Here is a 22,260-nt window from a genome sequence, read left to right as displayed (position 1 = left end):
GTTGAGGAGCATGGGCTCTAGGCTGCTCGGGTTGCAGCAGTCGTGGTGCACAGGCTTAGTTGCTCTGTGGCATGCAGGATCTTCGCAAATCCTGGGTCAAATTTGTGTCTCTTGTGTTGGCAAGCGGATTCTTTTATCAACTGAGGCACCAGGCCAAGCCCAGACTCCTTAGCCTTCATCTTTCCAAACTGAAGACCTTTCATCTCTCCCATCTGTCTTCATAAAACCCTCAAACCAAACACTGCCACTCCTCTGACTGTATGGACTGCAGGATTACAGGACAGTTGGGCAGATCTTAGGTTCAAGTCAGGACCCTGACATTTAGTGTGTGACTTTGGGCACATACCTTGACCTCTCAGAGCTTCTGTTTTCTCAGCTCTAGGAAATTTATTTTCTGGAAAAACAAGTATGAACTGGTTGGACTAGAGTGACAGACAGGCAGGTCACTCAACAGCACATGTGGTCACTGAGGTTTAATTCTTTCCTGAGATGCAGCAGGTGGCTTTCCTTCCTCTAACTCTTCAATGTGGCATTCAAGGTTCCCAAGGGCTTCTCCAGCTTCAACTCTCACTAAAACTCCCACCTGCCCCCATTCCTGCCATGGCAGCCCCTTGTTATGTCTGGGTATTTTTACGCTTCTGACTCACAGCTGGACCTTCAAACATGTTGTTGACCACTCTACCTGGTCTGTCCCCCTCTTCCTGTCTGGTGACTTTCTTCAAGGCCTGCCTTTAATACTCATCTGTGAAGCTCATCCTAAGTCCAGAGACTTTTCAGAGCCTCTATTTTCTCAACTCTAGAAAACTTCACCTATTTTCTGGAAAGACAGGGATTAACTGGTTAGACCACAGTGACATACCGGCCCATACACATCAGCATGTATCAATACATCCTGAGTTTCAATCGTGATCCCACTGTGTGTGTGTTTGCCCCTCCCATTAGACTCAGTTCCTCTAGTTGTGCCACTTTCTGGCAGGTTAGTGTCCCTTCATCAGTATTTAACTTTCATTTCTTCATTTACAAAGTAAAGGTAGTAATTCTTGAAGTTCAAGGAGGTTCAGGTTTGTGAAAAGTCCCAACACATTGCTGAGCACAGGTCTGAAGGCAGAGCCCACTCCTTAGAACAACCCATCGTCCCGCCTCAGAATCCCAGACATGCTTCACAGACAAGATGCCGTGTGCAGAAGGATTCACATTTATTGGTTCAAATACAGTACCTAACATTTGCTAAACATGCATTTCACACTAATTGGTCACATTTCCACAGGTAGTCAATTCACAGAAAAGGGCCCATTCCTTGCCAGATGGCAGGGTGGGAGGTAGCAGAGGGCCTGGGTAGCAGAGCCCGCCAACTATCACTTGATCATGCAGGACTGATGGAGCCAGGTTGGCGGGCAGCCCTTGGCCGGCCCTTTGGGGACAAGGGCTCAGAGACATCCTGTTTACTCGACTCCTGTACAGGACTGTGGGTAGAGGTGGGCCTCGGGTAGGTAGCCCAGGGGGAGGCTCATGGATGCACGTGCCATTGGAACTCCTGAAGGTGGTGTCATGGGAGGTGGTGCTCCCTGTGCCTTGCATCATAGGAAGGAAAAGGAGGCCTCTTCAAGGGGATGGCTAGTCCCTGGCTGGGCAGGTGGGAAGGACTCCCCAGACATGGCCCAGACATTACAATGTAGCCACAAGCCCCTATCGCAGGCCTGGGATGGCAACACAGACAAAAACACCCAACACTCCAGGGTAGGCAGGGTTTCTTTCTCCACAGAAACATGTAAACAGAGCAGGAGCTACAGTATTCTTTTCCCACAAGATTCCTCAGAGAGGAATACACCAGGATGTCACTCAAGAGGTAGTTTTTTTTTTTTTTTTTTCATGGAAATTTGAGTCAACAACATTATCATCTAAGACATTTCAGAGAAAGAAAACAATGGTCACCAAAGGGCAAAAATGATCCTTTGGCTGGCAGGGCTGGCTCCAGGATTTGGAAGACTAGCCTCCACCAGTTAAGACAAATTTTTTCTTGGGCTTAAAGCAAGCTCTTGCCTGATTCATGGCTTCCCTTTGAGCCTGCAACTGATTCCTGAGCAGGCTGTAGCCCATTGAGGGCTGCAGGCCGAGAAGGGAGGCCAGATGGGTACTGCATTAGGCAGAGGAACCTGGCATCATGTGAGCCAGTAGAGGCAGGGTCACTGTGGTTCATATTACAGGACAGACTGAAGTCTTCCCAAGTCTCAAGGGAGCCCAGCTCTGGTCAAAGAGGAAGCCCCACCGTGGTCTGTGGGGCCCCTGCCTCTGAGGAAACAGTCCAGGTCTGGCTCCTAAGCCCAGAAAAGAAGCTGTTGCTTGTGGTAGCCAGGAGATGGGTTTCTGGGGACCCTGTAATTAAATACACATCCCTGAGCTGTGGCCCTAGAAACCCTTGCCTCAAGGCTAACCAGTTTCCAGCACCTGGTGGAATGATTGCCGTTTCTTATCCTGAGACACAGATAAAACATCATTTCACAGACACTGGACATAGATGCATCAAGCTGAGGGAAAAGGGAGGAATGATCAGATGCAAAAGCAGAGGGGAGTGCAGGGGGACTCTCATGGATCAAGTTAGGAAAGTAAGAGTGGTGGGTTTTAGTGGGGGGTTTTTTTTGCCTTTAAAAAATTTTTTTTTAACTTTAAAAAATCAATAAAGAAAAATTTAAAGTTTAATAAAAGGGTTGGTCTAAAAAATTGGATTTCTCAAAACAATTGCAGAATTTTAAAAAGCAACAAGAAAAGAAGACACAGACCAGGGGCCCAGAGCTAAAGACTTGGAACCACTGCTCAACTTCCTGCCCTGCTGGGAGGCCAGTCTTTTTACTTTGGCCAACCTTGGACATGGCCTAGATGTTGCCAATACTGGGTTTGTCTGTCTCTATCTGTCCCATTCCCCAGTAAACTGAGAACAAACAAAGGTAAGAAATGGGCAGCAGAGCAAGGCAGCTAGCTCAGAAAGCCCAGGGTTTTAAGGACTTGGTGACATACTGGCCATGGCAAGACTCCGTGCCCTGACAACAGGCGGCAGGTGTGAGGCAGGGTGCTGTGAAGTGGGTGGCTGTAGTGATGCCATGGAGACCCCTCAGGTGCCTCTACCCCTCCTCCTCTGGATCTGCTTTCCATCCCTGGAGGTTTGCCCACCTCACTATGCAACAGGCCTGGGGGATTGGGTATCCTCTGAGACAGGTGGAGTGCTTTGAGACAGGTTCTGGGGAGTCTCTCCAGACTGAGGGTAAAACCACCAAGCCTGTGAAAGACTCCAAAAGCCAACAAAGGAGCCAGAGAGCGTGAGTTGTGGGTGAAGTTCCAAGATTCCATAGTTTCGTCTTGGGTCAAGAAAACATGCAAAGGGAAAGGAAGAGAAAAGCTTGTATGTTTCAATGCAGTGCAATGATTGGGATTCTCCTTTAACACACAGCTTTCAGGGTCATATTTTTATGGTGGAAAGGTTCTCACTCAAAGTGAGTGCTGTTGGTGGCAGGGGATCAGAGAGAGGACAGAAGAGAGGGGAATTACAGACAAGATGCACAACTTTTTTCTTTTCCACTAGCAAAAAGGCTACCTGTTAACCAAACATCATGGAAAGAAAGGCAAAAAACAACACATCAAACCTCCCCCTCCAACCTTTCTCTGTGTCCTTCAAACTGAATTCACAAATACATCTAGTGGCTGACCTAATGTCTCCACACTGCTAGCTACACTCCTACCTTCCTCTCATAATACCTGAGTTTGCGACGCAACACAGTCACTTTACCCTGTTTAAAAAAAGCCCACGTCATAAAAGGACTGGGTGCAGAAGACATTAAAGGCGGTCCACAGGTCAGGCTCCGGCTCGGAACACATGGCCACTTGGCTCAGAGATTCTGCAGGGCTCTCGGCAATGAATGGGCTCTTTGTTCTGTGGAATCTGCTGCAAACATTTGTAAAAATGGATTTGTACAATGGCAACTTGCAGAACCTTTCCCCACTCCACAAATTAACAACTTGCTCTGTTTAATGCTGCAGTATTAAAGAGACATGTTCCTGCCTCATCAGAGAGCAATTCCTTTCAGTACCCGACCCAACCAGTAAAACACTTAATTTAAGAGAAAAACAATTTGAAAAAAATAATGATGATTTGACCAATGGAGGTCTAGCAAAGAAAGATAAGCACACAGGAGCTGTCTTGGAGAAGGGGTCTCTGACATGTGTATCCTCCCCTACTTTGAGGAAAGTGCCTCGGAGTCTGACCTGTAGCCAAAGACTGTGATCTAGTTTGGTTAAATAAAAGATCAGAGAAACAAAAATACTGTGAAATAAACAGATACATACAAATCTTCCCATTGACATGTGAAAAACATTCTGGTTGGAGCTTTTCCTGAGGAACATGTCTCTCCTTTCCTTTTTTTTTTTTCCTTTTCTCAGAGCAACTGGAGAAACAACATTCAGAAGAAATGCTCTGAGTTTTAGATCCATCAAAGGACAAAGTCTTCACTTTCTGTACCCGTAACAATTCACCGGAAAGAAAAAATTACAATCTGACACAGACTACCTGATATGCACACAGTGTGGTGGCCCTCTGAGTAAGTGTACTAGGTTGGGCTGGGAAGAGAGCAAACGGCCTTTGACTAAACAGGCAAAAAAAAGAGGTCCTGTAGGCCCCTCAAGCCTACCCAGGGATGTAACCAGCTAAATGGCCTGTCTGCTGCACTGGCTGTGGGAGGGACCTGGGTTTAGGCAGGGACAACTGCTGCAGTAAGGCAGAGAAGGAAAAAGCGCCTGAAAGAATTCCACGACAGACCTGGTGCGGCTGCTGGCCAAAGCCAAGAGGGTAGGGGACGTTTCCCGGGACTAGGTGGGGCAGGTAGTGAAAGAATAAGGGGTCAAGGCCACACCTGCAGAGGGGGCAGCCAGGCCTTTAGGAACATGAGGTAGTTTAAAGCCCCCCCTTCCCTTCCAGGAGCTTTGGACTCTAGGCTTCCAGACCTTGGTCAGCCAGGCCACGGATACTCTAAGGGGCAGCTGAGCCACGCTGGATCTTGGGCTTATTATTCTGAGGAAACCTTATCTTATTTTGGGAGACATTAGGAGAGCCTGGAGTAGAATGTAGGGGTAAAAATTCTGGTCAGGAGATGGGTGAATGGTCCTTCCAGCTGTTTGAGAAAGAGATTGCAGTTTCTGATTCAGATCTGGAGGTGGGATGGGACGGGGTGGGGAGATAAACGGGACCTCCAAAGGAAGAGTGTTCATTCTGTTAGCAGTCTGGCTTTTGTCCCACTAACCTCTGAAGGTGAAAACAGAATAAATCAGTAGTGGGCATCAGGATTTAGAATGACATTTTGTTCAGCTGTTTTTTCAAAGGGTCAATAGGAAGTCACGTTTATAAGGGAGAGGCGATGAGTGTGAGGAGAGTAAGCAAACTAGGTAGCTGTGAGTCCCAAGATAGCTTGTAGGCTAGTCCCAAGGATCGCTTATCACCAGGGCTTTGCCTTGGTGAAAAGGTGACAGCGGCAGAAATTAGTACTGGTGGTATGGATGGCGGGGAGCGGAGGCCCCAGAGTGTGATGTGAGCATAGAAACCCTTCTCCCTGAGGACTTGCTTGGAGGGTGGACACCTAACTTAGATTTGGTCACTGTGCCCAACTCTCAACTTCCATGCTTTCCAAAGAAAAGAGATGGTTAACTCCTCATCTCGTGATCTGTTCCCAATGTCTCACTCACTCTGCTTAGTAAACCTCCTAACACCACTTCCCCTTTTATGGTGTGCTCTTTTACCTGGTAATTCTGTAGCTAGAAAAAGGCAATTTGCTCTCTGACAGACAAATGTATGAGTCTGCTGAGAACGTGTGGAAAAAGTAGGGTTGTTGACACCCTTCCCTTTCCACTGAGGTAGTCATCTTTGTCAACATTATGGAAATAGTCATCTCAGCCCCATCCCACCCTCTCCCTCAAAATACAAAAGAACTATCTCTAAACAATGACAACACTGTAACATTAAACATCTTCACATTCTGTAAACTGCAAGGAAATGCATTGGCTGCATTCACACAAAAGCATGTGCATCATGTTGAAGGCCATACATTCAACTCTGTCGTGAAATAAATATATAGAAAAATGAGGTTAAAAAACAAGACAAACAAACAAAAACTCTTCTTGCTGTGGAGGCAACTGGCAACGCTGCTCCACAGCCTCCATCTTGGTCTCTCTGGCTCTTTCTTCCGGAGCCTGTCCTGCCCACCCCAGGCGTTAGGGTTAGCCTGAGGAGGGGTGCTGAGGACAGGTCACTCCTTGCCCACACTTGTCTTGCAGGAATGCAGCACCACCTTAAAGAGGAGGGGCAGCTGCTCCAGGGGAACATTCACCATCTTTCCTGGGAAAGGGAAAAAGAAGAGTCAGCTTTGGCAGCCAGTGAAATGGTGTGTTTGCCTCCTCTTGGGCTGGGGAAAGAAGAACACTGCCTTTTTGAGTGACTGGGGTGTGGAAAGTGCCAGGACTATTACAAAGGTAAAACAGACTGGGCTAACATTCTAATATGCAGCCCCATTTCGGTGCCCTAGGGAGTCTAGTAATGGTGCAAGCTATAATTCTGGCTACTATCCAAAGAATACTGAACTCTGTGGTAAGTGTTTAAATACATTATCTCATTTAATTCTCACAATATTTCTGTATGATAGATATTATAACTTTTTATACCCATTTTACAAATGAGGATTCTGAAACTGAGAAGTATTCTTAGATGTCCTCTTAGAGAAACTTATATCCTGTTTTATTTCCTAGCAGAATCTTTAACTAGCATTCTATGAAACATTGCTCTTCAGAATGGTATAATGGGAATAAAATGTACTGAGGAAAGAGGTGGAGTTTACAGGGGAAGATAAATTGAGAAATTCAGGGTTAAAATAGGTTTGCTTGTTTTAAGCTGGAGGACTTCTAAGAGCATGCAGTGTGCTAATATACTTTGTAAATATCTGAGGCTACAGTTCTCCCTGACACAGCACTAGAGTTACCGGGGAGTTTTTTTTTTTTTAAATACTGATGACCAGGCTCCACTCCATTATCAATTAAGTCAGAATCTCTAGAGGTGCAACCCAAGCATGGGTATTTATTAAAAGCTTCCCATGTAAGTCAAAGGGTTGACAACTCTGTCAGTTCTGTGGGGGAGAGTGGGGTATAATTACTAACTTCTCTCTATTTCATAAAGCACCTGATTCATATCTCGTTTGGAAGAACATAGTTTTGAAAATGCTGAGACATAAACTACCAAAACACTCCTAAAATTCTACCAGTTTATTTAGGTCCAGGTCATATCTCCTAGACTATTCCGTGGCCCAAAAGTTAAAAATTGATTTTAATAGATTGAACATTTTTTCCCTTCAAAAATACATTCCTTAATTTTACAGAAACAATCTTAGCCCAGACATCACAATTCTGAGTTGCCCCTCAGTATGTGCAAGATAACAGTAAACAAGATTCTTTACCAAACGAAGTAAAACAACAACAGTAAAAGCCAGGATTTTATGTTGAAATGGACTTAATTAAATGTTAAGAAGCTCAGAAGGGGGTCAAGACCACAAAACAACGACAACAAAAGTTGCTTTGTGAACACAGGATCTTTGACAATTATTTTAAAGACACCACTTTAAGTGAAAGATCCTCAAAAACCTATAGGCAATTCTACTCAATAAAATTAATTTTAAAAATTGAGATATAGTTAGTTCACATGCTGTAAAACCCACCCTTTTAAGGTATATAATTCAGGAAATGAAGTTAATATGAAAAACTTTGAGCCTGTTTCCCCATCCATAGAGTGGTCAACCACAAGTCTTGCAGAAATTGTTCTGAAGTTGAGTAACAGGCCACCAAGTACCCTGCACTTTACAGGAGCCTAGGAAATGTTAGATTCTCTTCCCTACAAAGAAAAAATAAACTTCTCATTATAATGTAAATTTTTCTGAGGGCAGGGCTAGTACTTCTTTTATTCAGCTGGTGATGGGCCTGGCATCAGCATCCTGAAAACACTTTCCTCATTCCCTTCACAAGTTAAGAAAACCAAGGAAGGACTGGGAAGCCCAGGACCCGTTACCTGCAATATAGCGAATCTCAGGTAAGCACATCATGAGGTCAGGAAAACGGTTCGGCTGATGTGTATATTTATATTCAGTGAAATCCTGGCAAATGTACCAATATCGTTTGTTCAACTGTTCCAGCTGTGAGGCACTGGTCAGACCCCTGATATCTGTGAAAAAAGACCACAGGAAATGGGAGGGACTTCCGCCAGCTCCTTGAATATGTGTATCTTTCACTGAAAAGTTATTAAACACTGTCTCAACAGGGGATTTTTTTTTTTTTTTCTGACATGGAGGAATAAAAGCTCTGGGTAAGAGAAGAGAAATTAGATAAACGAAAAAATTGTCAAGGACTATCACTAGACTGAGCTCCTTGAGGGCTAGGCTGTCATCTTCCTCAACTTCATACTCAGCTCCCAGCACAGGGTTTGGCACAAAACTAGTGGATGCTGAACAAGAGACTGAATAATTTCCCAATTTATCCTTCACAATAGCTTTAAATTTGCTCTTTGCTGGACCCATTCAGAAATCATGCTGACACCCATACTCTCATGCTTGTACACACACTCACACATGGTCTCCTGTGTGCTTCTACTCAGACTATTCTATTCTAGTTGCCACTGGCATTCTTGGGTCCCTCCAGTTTTTGTTTTTTTTCTTCATATAAGCATATCTTGTTTTATTGTGCTTTGCTTTACTGCACTTCACAGATACTGCATTTTTGACAAATTGAAGGTTTGTGGCAACTCCGTACCAAGCAAGTCTATTGGTGCCATTTTTCCCAACAGCATTTGCTCATTTCATGTTTCTTTGTCACATCAGGTATCTCGCAATACTTCAAACATTTTCATTATTATAAGATTTGTTATGTGAATCTATGGTCAGTGATTTCTGATGTTGCTAAGTCGCTTCAGTCGTGTCCGACTCTGTGCAACCCCAGAGACGGCAGCCCACCAGGCTCCCCCGTCCCTGGGATTCTCCAGGCAAGAACACTGGAGTGGGTTGCCATTTCCTTCTCCAATGCATGAAAGTGAAAAGTGAAAGTCAAGTCTCTCAGTTGTGTCCGACTCTTAGTGACCCCATGGACTGCGGCCCACCAGGCTCCTCGGTCCATGGGATTTTCCAGGTAAGAGTGCTGGAGTGGGGTGCCATTCCACTGTAATTGTTTTGGGGTGCCAGAAACTATGATCATACAAGATGGTGAACCTAATCAGTAAATGCTGTGTGTTCTGACTGTTCCTTTGGCTGTTTCCCTGTGTCTCTCCCTCTCCTTGGTCCTCCCAATTCCCTGAGAAACAACAATAGTGAAATTAGGCCAATTAATAACTGTACAATTGCCTATAAGTGTTCAAGTGAAAGGAAAACTCACATATCTCTCACTTTAAATCATAAGCTAGAAATGATTAAGCTCAGTTTAAGAAGGCATGTCAACAGTCAAGACAGGCTGAAAGCTAGGCCTCTTGTGAGTTAGCAATTGTAAATGCAAAGGAAAATTTCTTGAAGGAAATTAAAAAGCACTACTCCAGTGAACACAAAAGTAACCAGAAAGTAAGACAGCCTTATTGCTGATAAGGAGAAAGTTTGAGTGGTCTGGATAGAAGATCAAACCATCCACAATATACTTAGGCCTAAGCCTCGTCCAGAGAAAGGACAACTCCTTTCAATCCTATAAAGCCTAAGAGAGGTGAGGAAGCTGCAGAAGAAAAGTTTGAAGGTAGCAGAGGTTGGTTCATGAGATTTAAGGAAAGACGTGGTCTTCATAAAAGGGTGAGGTAAAGAAGCAAGTGCTGACATAGAAGCTGCAGCATGTTATTCAGATGATCTAGCTAATAAGATAATTAAAGAAGATGGCTACACTAAACAAAGATTTTCAATACAGACAAAACAGCCTTATGTTGGAAGAAGATGCTATCTAGGACTTTTCATAGCTAGAGAGTAGAAGTCAATGACTGGCTTCAAAGGACAAGCTGACTGTCTTGTTAGGGGCTAATGCAGCTGATGACTTTAAGTTGAGGACAATGCTCATTTACCATTTCAAAAACTCTAATGCCCTTAAGAATTACACTAAATCTACTTTGCTTGTGTTCCATAAATGGAACATCAAAGCCTGGATGACAGGATATCTGTTCACAATGTGGTTTACTGAATACTTCAAGTCCACTGTGGAGAACTACTCCTCAGAAAAAAAGATTCCTTTCAAAATATTACTGCTCACTGACAAAGCACCTGGTCACCCAAGAGCTCTGATGGAGATGTGCAGTGAGATTAATGTTGTTTTCACGCCTGTAACACATCCATTCTTCAGCCCATGGATCAAGGAGTCTTTTCAACATTCACGTCTTACTATTTAAGAAATACATTTCCTAAGGCTATAGCTGCCCACAGATAGTGATTCCTCTGACGGATATGGACAAAATAAATCAAAAACCTTCTGGAAAGGATTCACCATTTCAGAGGCCATTCCTGAGTCACTGAAAGAGGTCAACATATCAACATTTACAGGATTTTGAAACAAGTTGATTCCAACCTTCATGGATAACTTTGAGGAGCTCAAAACTTCAGTGGAGAAAGTAACTGCAGATGTGGTAGACATAGCAAGAGAACTAGAATGAGAAGTGAAGCCTGAAAATGGGACTGAACTGATGCAATCTCATGAAAAAAATTTTAACAGATGAGTTGCTTCTTATGGATGAATGAAGAAACTGGTTCCTTGAGATGGAATCTACTCCTGGTGAAGAAGCTGTAAAGACCGTTGAAACAGTAACAAAGGATTTATTTAGAATATTACATAAACTTAGTTGATAAAGCAGCAGCAGGGTTTGAGAGTACTGACTCCAATTTTGGAAGAGGTTCTACTGGGGGTAAAATGTTCAAACAGCATTGCATGCTATACAGAATACACTGATGAAAGAAAAAGAGAATTCATGTGGAAAACTTCAGTGCTATCTTATTTTAAGAAATCACCACAGCTACCCCAATCTTTAATAACCACCACCCTGATCAATCAGAAGCCATCAACACTGAGGCAAGACCATCCACCAGCAAAAAGATTATGACTCACTGAAGGCTCAGATGGTGGCTAGCGTTTTTCAGCAATAAAGCAATTTTTTTTTTGAGGTATATACTCTGTTTTTTAAGACAAAATGCTACTGCACACTTAACAGACCACAGCATAGTATAAATATAAATTTTATAGGCACTGGAGTCAAGAAATACATGTGACTCACTCTATTGCAACACTCACTTCACTATGGTCGTGTGGAACCAAACATGCAATACCTCCAAGGCGTGCCTGTAGATGTCTTTCTCATGTATGTGTATATATTATATAGTGTGTTCATATACATATAAATACACACAATCCCCTTTCTTCATACACAGAATATATTAATAAATATTCTCTATATAAATCTTACCCTGCCTTTGAGGCCCTACTATCAGATTTCTCTTTCTCCAAGTAGTTGTTACTGATCTCTTCCCATTTAAGCAGTAGAGGGTGTTTTTTGGTAAGATTTTTTAAAAATGTGGACCATTTTTAAAGTCTTTATTGAATTTGTTACAATACTGCTTCTGTTTCACGTTTTGATTTTTTGGCCAGAAGGCACGCGGGATCTTAGTTTCCTCACCAGGGATCGAACCTGCACCCCCTGCATTGGAAGGTGAAGTCTTAACCACTGGACCACCAGGGAAGGCCCTCTCCCCTCATCTGAGGCTCAAGCAATGTATCAAGTGCCATCAGAATGTGTACTTCTTGAGGCCAGGAGCCTGGGATCTAATTTATCGCAATGTCTTTAATGCTTGACACAGGGCCTGGCCTAAGGGAGGCACACAGAACACCAGACAAATGCATAAAAGGTGCGGAAGCAAGAGGAGGAGGTTCAGTTAGTACCAAGGGAGGAGTTGGCAAAGAGGAGGGGATCAAGAGTCTCTGGACTAGGAAACTGAATACAGGAATAGACCACTTTCAATGTCACAGGCAGCAAAATAGCCCAGTTCCACTCTGAGCAGCTTACTCACATGCTATTCTGGAAAAAAGGGAACACAAATTCTCTTGCATATTCTGGTTACCAGCAGCTACACGACGCCACTTCGCAGGTAATACTCTGTGTAAATCACAATCACCACTCTTCTAACTAAAGCCATGCTTGATATGGGCGTGAGTTTTTGTGCACCTCCACTCTGCCCTGAAGGGGCCCGTCAGAACCACTGCCAGCTTGTCACAGATTCCTTATCTCCAATAGTTTCATCAGTCACTCTGCTCTTCTTCAGTCACTGGTAAATTTGTGCATATTTTAAATGACGCATGTACTGTCCTTGGTGTCTGTGTTTAAATGCACTAAAACTGACTAAACAAAGCAAATCCTCTTCCTTCCTCTATGAGTTATAGAGGCTGTGGCATTTAGGTTTGAAGAAAAAAATCCAAACCATGCCCTGCACTACAGTGGGGCAGGGTGATGAGGAGGGCAGCGCAGGACTTCCAAGATCAGTACCTGTATGATGCCACAGGCCTGAGGGTAAAGGGGGTAGGGGGGAATCATGAGGGCAAATATCTGCTGGCCAAAGAAAACTAAGTCCTTTCTTCCTATCCTCAGTTACTCACCTTGATTTAGGAAGTTAATTGCTTTCATGCAAGCATACTCCTCATTGCTCACTTTTAGCTGATGGAACTTGTGATACAGGTAGATGAGCCGCTCAATCACCTCCATCCCTTCATCACTAAATCTGGAAAATAGACACAGGTGTTAATAGTGGGCTCTGACTACCAGTGGAGGTAATGGAAGGGAGACAGAAGTCTCCTACAGCTCCTTAAGGCAGATAAGACAGGAAAGAGGTTAAGCTTGGGGGAAATGGGAATCCAGAAGCACTTGTGAAGGACAGGTGAATTCATGGTTTCTCTAGAGGCCAAGGCAGCTCATACAAGCTGCTATTCTCAAGGTCAATTAGGGTCAGTCAAATTCAAGTTCAAATCCTCCTCCATCACATACAAGCTCTAAGACTTTGGGAAAGTCCTTGGACCCCTCTAAGTTTTGAGGATCTCTTCTGTAAATAACGCTTGCCTGCCTGGGGTGCAAGGCTCAATGTAAATGTAGAGAAATACATCATTAAGATACTGCTGCTGTGATGCAGCCTTCAGTAACAATGGCAGCTACCATGAGTTGTGACTCTATGTGTGCAACTGCCACAATGAAGAAAAAAGCTGCTGACTGTATCTAAGTTCACTGTTTCCAGCAGGGCTACTGGCAGGCCTGACTTCAGCTAGGGAGGGAGGGAAACATAAATTGAGCCTCCATGTCATGCCAGTCTCTGTGCTGGGTACTTTATATGTATGATCTCATTTAATTTAATGTTCTCAGTCCTATGGGCTAAGTGAGATTACAATTACCACTGTACAGATGAGACACTGAAGTTTCAAGGAACAGAGGAGACTGGTCCATAAGCACATGGCTAGCTTGAAACAGACTGAGAACCCTGAATCTGGGCCAACTCCCTAAGATCTTGTTTTTCTCAAAATCCGAAGTGCCCTCCATTAGCAGAGAAAACTCAATGCTGACCATGCTGCTTTCTTTGGATGAGAAGTTAGTTCCTTGAGGCAAAGACCAAGTTTTAGGCAAAGGAGCCCTGGGCTGGGGGACTAATATTCCAGGTCACAGTGGGGAATATCTTATACCAAAAATGGAGATACTCCCAAACCAAGAAGGCAAAGACTTAGTGGGGAAATAGGAGTCTATAAAAGCTGGGTTCAGGCCCAGTGTCTAGTCTTCTTGTTCCAGACAGCTGAGTCACAGAGAAGGTGCTTAGCTGCAGAGCTGCTTCCTGGCGACATGTTCAGATCTGGGTACTGTAGCCCCTTGCCAGGCAAGAAGGCCGTGTCTGGGTAGGGTCCAGAACTCCTGGGGATATTCTACTGCTGTCTGGGTCCTACTGCTTTCTGTGCTGACTCTGAAGGCTTTGCAAGGGCTTGGCTTCCTGGGCAAGCAGGACATTTTCTCTTCCCTGGGGCAAGTCTGGCTCTAGTTGGGGCCAGAGGCACCTGCACTTCTCAAGCAGCAGGGGGAGCTGCAGCAGCAGCGACTCGCAATCCAGAGCCCCGCCCCTCTGCCTCAAGGCTTGGCTCCCAGTCAGTTCACTGATTTGAACCAGCATGGCTGACTGTTTCTCTCTGGCTCTTGGCCCAATGGCTTTTACAACTTTACTAATACTTTCCCAGATTGGTTGATAGATTTATACTTAATAACCACTATAATAACCATATCTACTCTTCTACCATTTGTTGAGTGTTTGCTACTTGCCAGATACTTAGTTAAGTATTTTACATACATTATTTCACTGGATATTCCCAATAAATTCACAAAATGGATATTATAATCCTCTTTGTTCACACGTGGAAACAATGGCTCAGACAGATTGTTTACCATACCTTTATTGTGGTCTTATATTTTACCTTCTTGAAAATCTGATAATCTGTGAGATAAGTAATACCACCTTCATGTTAGGGATGAGGATGCAGAAGAGCTGTCTTCCCCAACGTTGCAAGTGAATAACATAAGTAAGTGGTGGTGGGGCCAAGGCTGAACGTTTTCTCATCCCAAGCCTGTTGCTTTCTCAGCATTATGTTGTCCATCTCCTGACCGTCTTGTTCTTAACTGGCAACTGGGAAAGGCCACTGCAGGAGGTCTGTGTTCCCAGAGCAACTCAGTTCAGCGCCCAACCCAGAGTGGGTGCTGCACTTGCTGCAGTGCACAGAACAGCCCCTCCACTGCTTCCAAGATGCGGAGACCTGCAGCAGGCAGTGTGCCCGGGGGGTGAAGATCACTCCTCATCACAGTACTTTGCCAGCTACTTCTGTTCTTGAGACGTAAAAGGTCTTTACTGAAAATGCCCACTAGTATCTGTGTGGAGGGGTAGGGAGGAGATGGGATGGGGTAGGGCATGAAAGAGGAGGATGCAAGTAAAGCAGCAGTGTCAGCATCTGTCTGGTGGCCAAGCAGTGTAGCGAGCAAAGATAACTCGCTCTCCCCTCATCAGTAACCTCTTGCCCCAAGTGCTCACTCTGGCTCTGCAGACCCTGCAGGTGTGTGGCTGGCAGCCAGTCCCCCAGACAGCAATGCCAAACCTATTCCTAGTTGAGTCTTGACCTGAGGGACACAAAAGAACTCCCACATGCCTGGCTTGGGTATATGACCCAGCTCTGCCCTCTCGCTTGGGGAGAGCACATACCCGTTTTCCCAAGTTTTCTAGGACAGGCAATCATCATGGACCCCTGGCAATCATGGTGGGGGGCTGGCAGCCAGCCCGGCAGCCCCCACTCAGTCTCCACAGCCTGACTGCGAAGCTTTCCTCCACACCCCGCATCCCACCCCCTGATAAACAAATTGTTCTCTGTTCCATGGGCCTGCTTTCTCCTGCAGCCGTGCCTCCTCCACATCTGCCCACTCCACAGTTCTAACGCCCCTGTATTCCCTGTCTACAAATTATCAGCACTCAAAGGCAGAAAGCAGGACAAACACACCCATTCTTCTTCTAGGTTACCATTACACAAGCATGCTGGGACAAGGAAAACACGCCTGCAAGGATCCCCCAAACCACTGGACCATTCAGTCAGCAATTGAAGCTGACACTGTGTAAGTTATGTCCCATTAAGGGAGCTGAAAGGCCCAGTTGTCTCTCTTTCATTCATCTAAATGCACCTACTCCCAGAGGCAGTCATCGGCCACAGCCTTAGAGGAACTGCCATCTCAGCACTCATACAGACTCCAAGATGAGAAGACAGACTGTGGCTGCAGGACAGAAAGTCAAACTTTTGAGAAGGCTAAAAAATGTAGCAATGGTAGAGTCTGGGCTTTGGAGCACAACAGATCAAGGTGATAATCTCAACTCCATCTCTTTTAGCTTTGCAGCCTTGAGTTTTCTCTCTTTGAACCTTTTGCTCCTCATGTGTGGAACAGGGATAATATCAGTATGGTCCCTTACGGAAGTGGTGAGGACTAAATAAATAATGTTTGTAGAGCACTTAAGGTGGATTTTGGCACAATAAACAGTCTCTAATCGTTAGCTATTATCATTATTAACGGCAGCAGCAGTAGCATCACTTCTGTTATCACAACCAAAAGACAAGACTGAGTTTCCTTGAACCTACAGCTAGGGCCTTAGCAAGGAAGCTAGGAGGCAACTTTCCAGAGATCTAGCAGAAACGGAGCTAGTGCTCACAAGATAGACATGCCCATTAAAGTCCATCTAGTGCAAGGCATCTTCTCCTAAGAGTGAAGGAGTCTTGATTAGGGCCAGGAGCAGTCACTGGCTGGTGCTACAATCTGCTTTAAATCAAACTCACCCAGCTCACTGTCTGATAACAGCCTGATTAAGGAAAATGGGCACCATAAATTTGATTCAATATTTGAGAAAAGAAAAGGAGGTGGTCATGTATCATCTGAGAAAAGTCTTTTCATGACAGCAGGAACTCACGTGCATTCAGCAGTTGTGAAAAACTAAAGGCATTTTGGGGGAGTGGGAGTAATGCTGGAGCAGGCAAGGTAGGAAAGAGCTATGGCCAATTACAGACTCCACAGTCTGGGTTTCCAGCAGAGTGGGGACTGCCTTACAGTGATGAGCCCGATTCCAAAGGTTCTTGTCCTTCTATTTCCTCTGGCCTCCTGGGCAGTTCCACATGCATCTCAGACTCTGAGTCAATCTCAGACAGGCACATCTCTCTTCCCAGGCTCCATTATCTTGGTTAAGAGAACTGGTGCCCACTTGCCTGGCAGTATCCCAACTTCTTCACTCACTGAGGTTTACCTCCCACTGACTTTACCTCCCTGGCATCTCTTAACTCTGTGCTGCCCTCTCTAATCCCATTGTCACTGTTGCCTTATCCAGGACTTGTTGACTTTTCCTGGGCTATGGACCAGCTTCTTACACTGTATTCTAGCCTTATCCATGCAACCCATCCTGAACTCTATAGCCACAGCAATCTTTGTAAAATGCAACCTGACACGCAATTGCTTCACTTTAAAATGTCCTATGACTTAATACCACTGACACAATAAAATCCAATTTTTTTTAGATTAGCATTTGAGTACCACGATGACTTGTCTTTCCTGTATCTTTCTCTCCTGTCATTCCTCCCCTCATTTCTCTCACTCTCAGATGTATTCTCCCTATACTCTAATCCACAGGATTGCATTTTGGTTACATGTTCAAACCACTCACTCAGAATCTCTCTAATTTTTAGGACTCTGTGTTATTCTCCTGCCTGCCTCCTATTCTCTATAATCTGTTTACAAAAATTCCTCTACAAGATGCAGCTCAAACGTCTTCTCCTCTTTGGCAAGCATTCCCTGATCATGCAAGTAGAGGTACTTATTCCCTAGTCTATGCTTTCACAGTCCCTCATACGCCCTCCTCGGAGAAGGCAATGGCACCCCACTCCAGTACTCTTGCCTGGAAAATCCCATGGACGGAGGAGCCTGGTGGGCTCCAGTCCATGGGGTCGCTAAGAGTCGGGCACGACTGAGCGACTTCACTTTGACTTTCCACTTTCATGCACTGGAGAAGGAAATGGCAACCCACCCCAGTGTTCTTGCCTGGAGAATCCCAGGGACGGGGGAGCCTGGTGGGCTGCATCTATGGGGTCGCACAGAATCGGACACGACTGAAGCAACTTAGCAGCAGCAGCATACGCCCTCCTCAATCTCCACTAGTATCACCCTGAACTGTAGATTCTATCTGCTTCTATTTGTCCCACAACCCCCTAAATCAAGAATATGAGCTTTCATCTCAGAGTCAGAAAGCATGTCTGCACCATCTGTTATCTCAACACCTCTCCTCCCAGCACACACAAAAGGTGCTCAATAAATCAGCGTCACATCAGAAATGACATGCTGACGTTTAACTTGTATTTTTCCACTGAAGAATTCCATAGTGGAGTGGGAGTACTAACAACGAATCTATTTCTTATCCTCAGAACTCACTTGAGAGCTCAGCTGCAACTCATGTTTCAGAGTTAGCACTGTTCAACAGAACTTTCTATGATGATGGAAATGTTCTATTGTGTATCTGCAATTGTCCGATACAGCAGCCACTAGCCACATGTGGCTCCAGAGCTCTTGAAATGTGGCTAGTGTAGAACTAAATTTTTAATTTTAAGTAATGTAAACAGGCACTTGAGGCTAGCAGCTATTATGCTGGATAGTGGAGCTCTAGATTCTCTCTGCTAAAGGCCCTTTGTAGAAAGTAAAACTTCCCTCACTATTTCAGCTGTTACTGGTCCCTGCCTTGTTCTTTCAGCTCAAGGGATTGGAAAGAGTGGGACAGGGTGTTTTTTATGAAGCATAAAGCCAGGGAACCCCGCACAGTCAGTTCAGGGTCAGTGATCCCTGCCTACCTGAAGAGGGTTTGAGAAAAATCATCATCCCACAGAGGGCAGAAAACACTTTTTAGACAGCCTCAGGCTGCACTGGTGGATTCCAGGCAAACAGGGAGGCCAAGCTCACTGGGCCAGCTCTGCAAACTCTGACAATATTAGAGCTGGCTTAGGCTATCCAAACACTCAGCTGGCCCAGAGCAGGAGACAGGAGATTGATGGAAACGAGTGAATTAGAGGCTCAAGACAAGGGGTTAGGTTATCTGCAAAATCAGATAGCTCTGTTTGAGGACAAAATGTCAGCTGGGTTAAAACTCCTGTCATTTACAGATTACCATCAAGACAGTAAGCATCATTAATAAGGAAATATTAGAAAACTGGTGGAGAAAGTACCCAGACTCTTCTATCCCTCAGCTATGCAAAGGGCCCTTGAAGGTGTTGGAGCTTTGTTCCTAGCCCAAGTCTCAGCTTATTATGATGAAGTGGCAGAGGGAGACGTGCAGAGAAGTTTGGGGGCTGGTATTCCACCTTCTCCAGCTTCCTTCCACGGAGGTACCTTTTCCTTTCTTTCTCGGTGTTCTACAATGTCGTGACTTCCATTATTTTAAATTGTCTAGTAAAGGTGAAATATTAAAATAGGATTTAAACTTTCTTTTTCACATAAATAAGTCAGCAAGTCAGAAATGTATCAATGAATCATTTTTTTCCTGATTTTGGGGTGTCACCTGCTCTAGGCAAGGGGTTTAGAAGGATCCTAGTCAGTGGAAAACATCAAGAAAGGAGAGTTCAGTATTTCAGTCCCATGATCTTATCTTACTGCATCTGAGATACAGTGAAAGAGCCTAAGATTTCAGTTGGGCAGGCACAGATTCAAATATAGACACTGGGTTCAAATCTAAAACCCTCAAGGGCAAGTCCCTCCAAACTTCAGTTTTCTCATCTATAAAATGGGCATAACAACACCTATAATGCTAGCGGCTGTGAGAAAGACAGACAATAATGTCAAATACCAAGCCCAGTGCTTGGCACACAGTAGGTATTACAATAACTCCAGGGTCCTGTTCTTGGATTGTAAACGATAGTTCACAGCCCCTCACCTTACAGGAAAATCTCAGATTTCTGTTTTTTCCAGATACATTAACTCAGTAATCCAGATGTGATCAAAGTAACAGCTTAGCACTTGCTAAGTGTTGCTGCACATTATCATTTTTTCCTTGCAACTACTCTGTTGGGGCGGTTATTGTCACTACCCTACTTTATGAATTCAGAACCTGAGGATGAGAGATCTGACCAAAGTTACAAGTAAGTCAGCATCTGAGTGAAGATTCGTGCCCACCCCCGGGTGGCTTTAATGCTCATCCTGTGGAGTGCCAGGCACCCTGCCTTGCAGAGATGACAATGGTCTGGTTGCCTGAGACTCCCTCCCCAGCAAGGAGCTCTCACCTGTGTAGTTCTTCATCTGAGGGTGAGTACTTAGCAGTGACATCAGCCAGCTCCCCGAAGATCTGCTTGCTGTAAACAGTGAGGGAGGAGAGCAGGATTAATTCCTGCCAAGTAGAGCTCAGGAGGCACGTGTAATCCTTGATTGAGAGCTCGCAGAAGAAAGGCAGTTTCTTGATCCAGGCAATCTGCCTAAAAAGCAGCTCGTCAGCCAGGCGGCAAAGCAGGGCAAATAGCTCTGCTTGAGTCACAGCATATCTGGAGGGGGTATGGAGAGGGGAGTTACTTCAAGTGGCCAAAGCAGTGAGGATGGGGGCCGAGGAGGAGGATACTCCTAAGGGCACAAAGGGTCTCTGGCAGTGGGCTCTTTGCCCTTGACCATGGATCTCCAGCTCCATTCAATTCAGTCTAATGATAAAAGGACAGGACTGGGGCCCGCAGCAAGCTCAGGGCTGGAGGGGTAGGTTTGGTAAGAAAAGGTTACAAAGGGGAAAGGAGGCTTAGACATTTGGGCAGTTGTCAGGAGTATGACTTTTTATGTCAGTGTCCACTAATGCTTCACGTGTTACAAAAAAATTCCCAGTCATTCGTGCACCAGTTTTGGCAATGAAAGCTCCATTAGGGTACCTCTGGTGCCCACTCAATACACGGGCTGACGTAAAACTGAGCCTCGGGGCAAGATAGCTGAAAGAGAATACAACACATTCAGAAGCTTTTCTTGCTCTCACTGCACCCCCTGGTGGTGAGAGTTCAGGAAACTAGAGTTGCTCGGCCCTTCTAAGCTACTGTGCCACGGAAGGAACAGGGCCTTCCTCATCTCTCGGCTGGAGGAAATAGGGTCCCAGTTATCTTTTTCTCAAAGCCCTGTGGTGTGACTCTTCTCCACACCCCAACACCCGATATGTAAAGGTTTGATGATGGCTTCATGGGGTCGCAAAGAGTCAGACACAACTGAGTGACTGAACTGAACTCAAGTGATGTCTTCCCTATAGGAAGATAATTGAATTTCCTCTTCTGAAACTGGAGACTAGCTTAAGAAATCTCAGGGTATCTTGGGCGGGCGGGGCAAAGGAGGAGATCTAAGCTTAATAACACTGAAAGAGCCTATGGTCCAGGTCAAATGACTACTGAGTACAGCAATGGGTAGGCCTAAATGGCTGAACTATTATCTACTCAAGCAGAGCTGACAGGATTGAGAGTATTTCTTCCACGTACTCAGGCCTGCACACAGAGCACATGGCACTAGGCTACCCCTGAGTATGTTGACTAGGGATACAGACGGGCCACAACCAGTACCATGTTAAGAAGCCTAAACTTAAAGTATGATTATATCCAGAATTACAGCTCATCTCTGGCACAGAAGTGGTCAAACCCATTCCAAGGTCTGGCTTACCTAAATCCAATCAGAAACAAAAGCCCTTTAATCCCAGTTCTGTAGGAAAAGATAAATAGCTCCAGTACTATGAGAAAAGATGTTCAAGAGAAAAATGAAGAGACCACTGACTTCAATGATAAGCACAAATTTGTCCTCTGATGCCTGAGTCATCACTTATTATACCCTGACTCATTTCAAAGCCTGGGGTAGAGAAGCCTGGGATGAAGGTGGGGGTGGGGAAGGGACCACATTGAAGCTGCAGGGCTAAATACAGCAAGGCTCACTCACCCATCTTCAATCAACATGGGTGTGCCCAATGGCTCCAGGTCCTCGGCTGACACCAGCTGATGAATCAGACTGTATGACTGGGGATCCAGGCTTCGAGCTTGTGGGGGCAGAAGTGGCGAGTGGGCAGAATAGCTAAAAAGGTGCGGTATATATTGATAGTGTGGAGGCACAGACATCCCCATGTACTGATCCCTGAACGCCACGAATCCATTTAGTTCCACAGACCTGCTGGAGAGAAAAGTCTCATGTCAAGCAGAACCATCACAGGTCCACTGCCTCCTCAGAGGAAGTGAGCCAGGAGGTGGCTCAGGTGTTCTTTGGCTATGCTCTCTGTCTTCAGTAAGCCAGGACCATAGTCAATGGTAACATGCATGTCTCCCCTACTCAATGGGGACTCTGTGCAAGTGTGTATAGGCGTGGCTCACCTTTGGACACTCAGGACCTGGCAGAGTTGTACTGAATAAATATTGATTACATGATCTCTTTGCCACATTTGGGGAGTTTCACAGAATATTCATAGACTGTGATGACAAGGTGTTTATATTTTATACTGCTAGGACAACTAAGTCAGAGACAGGCTAAATGTCTTGCCAGACCACAAAACAAATCAGCACCAAGCAAAGAACTTGGCATGTGGCAACAACTCCCTGGATATTCAAAGGAAGGAACAAACTAGGGAACAAATGAATGAATAAAAACGATAATGAAATATCAAGAGAAAGGCACAT

General features: G+C 45.0%; 1 protein-coding gene across 6 annotated transcripts in view; it reads right to left on the bottom strand.

Moving 5' to 3' along the window:
* Positions 1-1,174: 1,174 nt before the first annotated feature.
* NR6A1 (nuclear receptor subfamily 6 group A member 1) overlaps positions 1,175-22,260 on the bottom strand; it is a 226,694-nt gene continuing 205,608 nt past the window's right edge. For 3 of the 6 annotated variants that reach the window (XM_086325243.1, XM_086325245.1, XM_086325247.1), the window contains 5 exons: positions 21,533-21,760; positions 19,873-20,127; positions 12,670-12,791; positions 8,087-8,239; positions 1,175-6,373 (listed from right to left, as the gene is read on the bottom strand). In XM_086325243.1, the coding sequence (XP_086181369.1) occupies positions 6,285-6,373; positions 8,087-8,239; positions 12,670-12,791; positions 19,873-20,127; positions 21,533-21,760 (847 nt within the window). In that variant the 3' untranslated portion in view covers positions 1,175-6,284. The remainder of the gene's footprint in view (positions 6,374-8,086; positions 8,240-12,669; positions 12,792-19,872; positions 20,128-21,532; positions 21,761-22,260) is intronic. The other 3 variants (XM_086325244.1, XM_086325246.1, XM_086325248.1) reach the window with 1 other exon arrangement.

The sequence above is a fragment of the Bos grunniens genome, chromosome 11 (assembly GCF_055505025.1).
Source record: "Bos grunniens cultivar Pamir isolate PY7600 chromosome 11, Bosgru_T2T1.0, whole genome shotgun sequence".
In the NCBI taxonomy this organism is placed as follows: domain Eukaryota; kingdom Metazoa; phylum Chordata; class Mammalia; order Artiodactyla; family Bovidae; genus Bos; species Bos grunniens.
Note: the sequence above shows the minus strand (reverse complement) of the source record. Positions and strands in the feature narration are given on the sequence as shown.